The 7237-nt window shown below is 37.2% G+C and overlaps 1 protein-coding gene across 2 annotated transcripts; it reads left to right on the top strand.

Annotated features, from left to right (window-relative positions):
- Positions 1-474: 474 nt before the first annotated feature.
- Positions 475-3840, top strand: LOC116309570. Of its 2 annotated transcripts, XM_039604094.1 has the most exons (4): positions 475-1084; positions 1222-1593; positions 1707-1740; positions 3436-3840. In XM_039604094.1, the coding sequence occupies exons 1-4, from the start codon at positions 665-667 to the stop codon at positions 3474-3476; spliced, it is 867 nt and encodes a 288-aa protein (XP_039460028.1). In that variant the 5' UTR covers positions 475-664; the 3' UTR covers positions 3477-3840. The 2 variants fall into 2 exon arrangements, with proteins under 2 accessions (XP_039460028.1, XP_039460029.1); XM_039604095.1 differs by lacking the exon at positions 1707-1740.
- Positions 3841-7237: the final 3397 nt, after the last annotated feature.

Below are 7237 nucleotides of genomic sequence, written 5' to 3'. Positions count from 1 at the left end.
ACAGTAGACTCCACAGGCTGTGGTGACTAAATTGTGTTAAACACACGTTTTAACATCTCATGACAAAAATAACATAAATTCACTTTGTATCTGTAACACTCTACGTTTCAAACTGTGGAGATTTTTTGTTGTTAGTCATAATGCAGTTGAAAAAATAAACATAAAAAACAGAAATATTATGAAGCCTGGATTATGATAACTAACAGAATCTAAGCCTAAATTACTGTATTTAAATAAGTTTTGGTACCTAAAAGTACCTAATACTGTGCAGTGCTGATAGAATTCATCATTTCAACTCATTCATCAAAAAACCTGTCGTGACACACAATTTGGGAAAATTTTGAAATTCGCTGACACGACTTTGGAAACAGTTTTGAACAGAGTGCTGTTTAAACTCCTTCTCATGACGTCGCATTGCGTTTGCATCCTGCCACCTGTAGGAGCAACACTCGTGGTTCTTATGTGAGGGTGGGAGAAGAGAGCTCATTTCATCACTTTGACTGGACGACTTGCTCATTTCACAGCTGCTATAGGACTGAGATATCAAGCTGACTTTCAAAGAGACTGTGATACTTGGTGTGAAAAGCAGGAAATATTTCTTTTTCCGTGTCTGTAATTTTACAGGTCAGAAGCTGCAGCCTCAGCAGGCACCGAACTGCTCAAGATGTTGAAAAAACTCCTGCAATATGCTCGTAGTGGAAAAATCGGCACCACTGGCACAGGCATTGGGATTTTCTTCGCATTTATGTATCTGCAGGCCAAGATGTGCGCTTGCTCAGGCCACACTTTTGATTGCAATGAAATGGTGGTCGTGCCTGTTTTTTTAGTATTTTTCCTGGTGCTCCTGATAGACCAGACATTTCGGAGCACAGCGGAGCATCCATCCACGTTTTTGTGCATTGTACTCAAGCGCGTTATCAGAGCGTTTCTAATCAGTCTGCTGTGGATTGTAGCTGTGTTGCTTTTCACAGACTGGTATAGTTGCTGTACCACTGATGAAAAAAAGAGGAAGTTGTTCTGTGAACCTGAGGGTCTCACGGCTGATGAAACAGCTCAAATAACTGAGCTGCAAATGAAGTCAAAGGTGAGGATGTGCATATGTACTCAGTGAATATGTAATGTTATTGTACTGTTCTGTTTTTTTAATTTATGAAAGTATAATAAATACACAGACACATTAATGCTGTTAAATGTTTTGTATGTTTGTTGCTTCTTTTTCAGCTTGCTGCTTACTCTCTGCTCCTCAGCATGACTCTTGCAGCTTTCTTCATGACTTGGAGTGGGTGGAGAAAATGGTTTGAAGAAAAATACAGTTGGTGCAACAAGAAAACGTTTTACTACAAACTGATTTTGGAAGAAGAGAAAAAAGTTCTGGAGGAGCTTTTGAGGAAAGAAGCAAATGAGACTTTGACTAAAGAAATTATGAGCAACATAAAAAGGAAAGACTGGGACGGCTGTTTAAATGTTGCTCAACAAATGATCAATAAAGCAAAACATCAAAAACCAGAAGCAACCAACCAGCAGATCAACTGGATCAGTGAGGGGAGCTCCAACAGAGGGGGACAGCATCATCAAGCAGCAGCACATCAGCAGGTAAAGTGATGTGTTATATACAGATGTTACAGCTGCCAGACTCTGTCAGGGGCGCCATGCTCAATCACTGAAGGAGCACATTTTTTTTATTCATTCATAAAATTATTTTGCAGGCACAAAAGTATGAACTTCAAGCATTGTCACAAGGTAAATACACCCACAATCCTTATTTCACCTTACAGCTTTCTTGACATCACTTAACTTAACTTTTACTGTGATAATTCAAAAAACCAGACACTTCACCCGAGGCCTCTGCTGTACTTGTTTTCACTAAAACTGTTGCATATCAAGTGCTTATTTTTTTGCTGGTTTTACATTTACAAAACTATCATAATGACACATCAGACAGTAAATTTCTAAACTGAGTCAAAAGCTGTGATTCAGCTTAGACATGAACTTTCAAACTGATCTGTTATTAGAAATTTATATTTTATCCAAAGTAATAAGTGGTGAACCAGCGTATTTATCATCCTATTTGAATTAATGAAGGATGAACTCATTTAAATGTTACACTTTTTAATAATTAGAGTTCAATTTAACCACTTTATAGTGAGTTTGGATTATGGAAAGAAGGCAGAGAACCGAGGTATTCTGGAGTTGTTCAAACAGACAAACTCCACACAGAAAGGCCCGAGCCAGGTTTGAATCTCGCTCCTGTGAGGTGACTGTGCTAACTACTGCGACGCCCTGCCAGCCTGTCTCAGATCTCCAGTCCATGTCACCTTCTGCTCCCTGTCCCCTTGAACTTTGTGGCATGTAGAGTTTCACAGTTTCATGACTCCATAAAATTTGTAAAATGTATTTTCCTTTATTTGACCCAAACTCATTATCTCAGGAGCTACAGGTAAAATTTGACAGTCACAGCCTCAATGTAAAAAAAATGTAGCATTTGGAAAAGCAAAAAAAAGTATAAATTTTTTAAATAATGTATTGTTTATGTATTTTGGGTCACTTCAAGTAATCAAATTTAAAGTAAAAAAAAAATGAAATTTATGGTGTTTGCTGCTGTTAAATGTCAAAATGGGTCAGTTCAACCTGAATAGTATATATGGGTTAAACTTCTTTGTATGAAGCTTCAGACACATAACAAACTGATGAGTCATGTGTTGGATGGATACGATGTGAATATCTGAGTGAAAACGAGCACCAAATTACTTTAAAAATCTAAAATGGGATTAAAAGTAGTCTAAAGGGAATTTTTAAATGCAGACTGTCTGTATTCTGAACATTTTAAGTAGGAACTTGTTCACAGAAAGACATTCAGTCATTTAAATTATGTTAAACAACAATTTTAATGCTGCAGTTTTTAAAAATTTGGGCTGTACCTCAATATCTTTTACTGAAAATCACCTAAATGGTCACTCATAGGCCAATTGCATAGCAAGAACATGAATAAGAATCATTAATTCAGACTAAATCAGGCTCAGATCCAATTCTGATCATTCTGGTCTTTTCCCATCCAGATCAGATTTTAGATCTGCTCACAGTGCCTGTAAAATAAAGCTTTTAATCGCCTATTCCTGTTTTTTCTATTCAACATCACCATCTTCTCAATTCCTCAGTGAACAAAGTCAGAACTCTGTGTTTGTTGCACACACTGCCTGGAATAGGGCCCAGAAGTAAGAACAGGCTTTAAGTACAATTTTGTCCCAGTAAAAACTAACGATTCCTCAGGTTGTGTGTGTATTGTGTTTTATTTTAATTGTTTTAATTTTTCAAGTCTGGTTTAATTTGATTCAGTTTACACCGACGTTTAGTTTTCAGTCCAGTTCTGACTGTAATAACTTTGTTCTTTACAGACACAACTCTGTTTTCTGACAAAAATGTTTTTCTGTCTGATAGAGATCAGAGACAGCGAACCATTATTTGATGAATCCTCCTGAAAGAGGATTATGAGAGGCAGCTACAGAATCAATGCAAGTTACCACAAGAAATCGTGCCCATCCAGCAGTCTGTTTTCTGAAGCTTACCTGGGTTCATGTGTTGGGTTCAGCGGTCTAAGCAGAGACACCCAGACCTCCTTTCCTTTGCAACTTCCTGCACCAGAGGCCCAGTCTCTCTTTATACAATCTTTGTCAGACTATGTAAAGTGTCCATTTTGTGTTGTTGCTGTTTGTAATGATAAATCTAAAGAACTTTTTTATTATGCTTTATTTTCTCTGTAGCCTATTGAAAATTCAGCTTTTACATTAATAAACATTTAAATGGAGTCCTGTAAATAAAAAAAACATTCATCAAAATAAATTCTTCTGCAAAAAAAGTCATACCGTTTGATATTTTGTTGGTCCACCTTAAGCTCTGATAATAGCACATTGTTCCCGTGACATTGTTTTGATAGCTAATGTGGTGTCATTTTACACAAAGATCTTCTCTTGATGATGGCAAAATTGGACCGCTATGATTTTTGGGGAGCACATAGAATTGGTGAACCTAGATCTCCAATCCATCTCTTACCTATTTCTCTAATTTATTTAATATTCAATCATGTTAAAATAGTGTTTTCCTGTTTTCTAGACTTTTTTTTATGACTGCACAGGAAGAAATAAGAAATAGGTCTGCTACCTCAGTTTTTTGAATAAAATATGAAAGTCTAGAGAAATTAAAACTGTACATCCTGCAGTGGACTGCTACATAATGTGAACCTGTATGTGTCTGCCATGAAGTCATCACTGAGAGCTTGGAAAACTCCAGCAGTCAACCCACCAATCCAAGCACCAGAGCACAAACTGACAGGGTTTAGCATACAAAACTGTACCAACGTAATGAAGTACTTTAGCTTTCACTTGTTTTGTTTGTTTGTTTTGTTTTTGTAGTTTTCTTATTATTTTATTATTTATTATTTTTTAAAAAATATATAGTGATATAGAGATATAGATAGATATCTACAAACACATACACACGTTTTTTTGGACAAATGGGAGAAATTTCTGGCTTTGCTGATAATAAAAGACTGCACATTAAGAACTCGAGTACTTGTATCCGGTGAGGCTATATATAAGATAAAAATATTACTACTACTAACCATTACATCACGGAAACCTTCATGTTGAGCTTAAAGTAGCAAACTCAAATCTCAGTCTCAAAGATTTCAGTTCCGCTTGATTTGGCAATATTAGTGGTTGGTGTTGGTAACAGCACATACACAGGTCACAATTATATGAGCAGCAGAACAAATTTCATTTTTTCTAAGAAAGATGAAAGGTCATTTTCAGGTGCGTTTGATGTTTTAAACAATTAAACTGTTCCATTTGCATTAACAGTCACCTTGCAGCCCATTGGGTCTTGTCTGACAACAATGCATTGTTTTGACCAAGCACTATCCAATCACATTCAGTTTCAGCACTAACTTCAAACAGCTTGTTTACCTTGTACTGTCACCATGGACACCAGTTTGCCCACACACCAGCTGCTTCCTGTTCGTGTTGGTATCAGATGTTCCTCTTTGTTACTTTTTATGTTTTACAATAAGCTCACCACAAATTTAGTGTTGCATTTGAATATGCGTTAGCTCATTACAAAACCAACGAGATGTTCTGTGGTTTAAAAAAGAAAAAGACTGAATTTGCAGAAGTGATGAAGTTAATCCCTTTGATTTTATTCAAAATGTTTCCTGTCTCATAAATGTTTCTCAAAATGTTTCCTGAGCCCTTTGATTTGTTAACAATGTTTGTTCTAAAATCTAGTAAAGGAAGTCATGTTCTTCATTATTTCTCCTGCCTAATCACAGTGATTTAAAACGTTTTAATGGCACACATAATTGATCCTTAAAAGAGGCCAATCTAAGACAAATGCTGCAGTAGAAATATGTGTTTGTTTGCAAGTGCCTTATTGTGGAAAGGGTTACAAAGCCATTTGGAGGGCTGTGAGACTCCAGCAAACCACAATAAAATTAGGGATGCACTGATACCGATACTGGTATCGGGTATCGGGGCCGATACTGTAAAATGTGTGTGTACTCATACTCGTAAAAGTTAACCGATACCATGAACCGATACTAACTTATTTCATTAGTCAGAGGGTGGCTGGTCATTTCTGTTGTAGTTTTTTAGATTGGCCACTAGGGGGACATCCCGTGCTAAACAGGCACAGGGTTAGGCGAGTGAGACTGGCGGCTCCAGATAAAAAAGAGAAACTGGAGGCTGCTGTAGCTAGGCTAAACAAAATGTCAGCAGTGTGGACCACAACAGCTAACTTGAACTCAGGTTTTGGAAAAGCGATGAAAAATGTCAAGAGAAAATCCACTGGCTGTTAAAATAACAGAGGCTCTGACTCATTTTATTTCTCTGGATGACCAGCCAATGCCGGTCATGGAAATTGACCGTCTTCTCAGCATACTCGAGCCGCGATATGAAATTCCCAGCCGCCCCTACATCAGGGAGATAATGGTGCCAAAACTTTCTGAAGAGGTAAAGACAAGCAGTGTGTGCGCGATGTCAGTCCTCAGTGTAACGGCACAGTGGACTGATGATCCACGGGCAGATGAGGAGTTTGTTCGTCAATGCCAAATACTTTCGTTATTTTGTTTGTTTGTTTACAATATGGACACTCTGCAATAATTTAAAAGTTTATTTTATTCTCAAACCTAATTTGTATTTATTTTATTCCAAACAGAAGTGTTTATTTATTATTCTGAAAGCTCGAGACAGTGCCCAATAGTTCAGTGATATTTTGTTAAATTACAATGTGGATACTCCGCAATAATTTAACAGAAGTGCTTATTTTTCACTTGAAATTTTTTTGTGGTCATTTTTATTAAGAATAAAATAAAACCTGTCTTCCAATTCATTGCATTTGTGTGTGTGTGTGTGTGTGTGTGTGTGTGTGTGTGTGTGTGTGTGTGGTAGAAGTATCGGTTTTTGTACTCAGTATCGGCAAGTACTCAGATCCAAGTATCGGTATCGTATCGGTTTGAAAAAATTGGTATAGTTGCATCCCTAAATAAAATCCATTATCCATAAATGGAGGAAATGAATGGAAAATTACTTCCAAAACAAACTTGACAACTCATCGAGGAAGTAATTAAACACGGAACAACATCTAGAAAACTGCAGGTGACACAGGGTTGTCCTGTACCCGTTATAGTTGTTGTGATATTTGATCGTAGCACACCCCAAAAAGAGTATAGCTCTGTATAGCTCTCTGTGGCGACTGAAGCAAGTCAGCTTGGCAGGTACAAATGGAGTGGTAAACAACCAGCAAAACACACAGGCAAGGGATCACTCCACAAATATAAACAATATTTCAAAATAAAACTGGATAAAGCAAGGTGAGATGAACAAAACAAGACAAGACAAGACAAGACAGCAGTTCCTTCAAGGATGAGCCCAAAGCAGTGGTTGGACCAACAAAGCTTGGTCAAACCACAAAGTGAGGCAGTAGTGTTTCAATGTGTGCTGCATATATGAAGTTTTAAGTAATGTAGAAATGTGTTTATGTAGTAATAAAATCCAAATGACAGCCTTTACCTTTATTTTAAACAATCAGGTTGTTTTTCTGTTCAGACACTGCTTCACGCTGGCCTGCAGCACTCTTTAGTCTATAGCGCCTCCCTGAGGATAAAAGCTCAATATGCAGGTAATTTACTTTCTTAATTCATGGAAAACTTTCTAGAGCTGAGGCTGATGTAAATTTTCAAATACAACCC

This window comes from Oreochromis aureus, linkage group 20 (genome assembly GCF_013358895.1).
Source record: "Oreochromis aureus strain Israel breed Guangdong linkage group 20, ZZ_aureus, whole genome shotgun sequence".
NCBI classification, from domain to species: Eukaryota; Metazoa; Chordata; class Actinopteri; order Cichliformes; family Cichlidae; genus Oreochromis; species Oreochromis aureus.
This window is presented reverse-complemented; position numbering and strand designations above follow the sequence as displayed.

Bases quoted from the DNA above. Each gene is read 5' to 3' on its own strand.
- LOC116309570 (XM_039604094.1), top strand. From the start codon at position 665: ATGTTGAAAAAACTCCTGCAATATGCTCGTAGTGGAAAAATCGGCACC. The intron at 1,085-1,221 runs GTGAGGATGTGC...CTTCTTTTTCAG, and splicing joins AGCTGCAAATGAAGTCAAAG to CTTGCTGCTTACTCTCTGCT. The intron at 1,741-3,435 runs GTAAATACACCC...TCTGTCTGATAG, and splicing joins ACTTCAAGCATTGTCACAAG to AGATCAGAGACAGCGAACCA.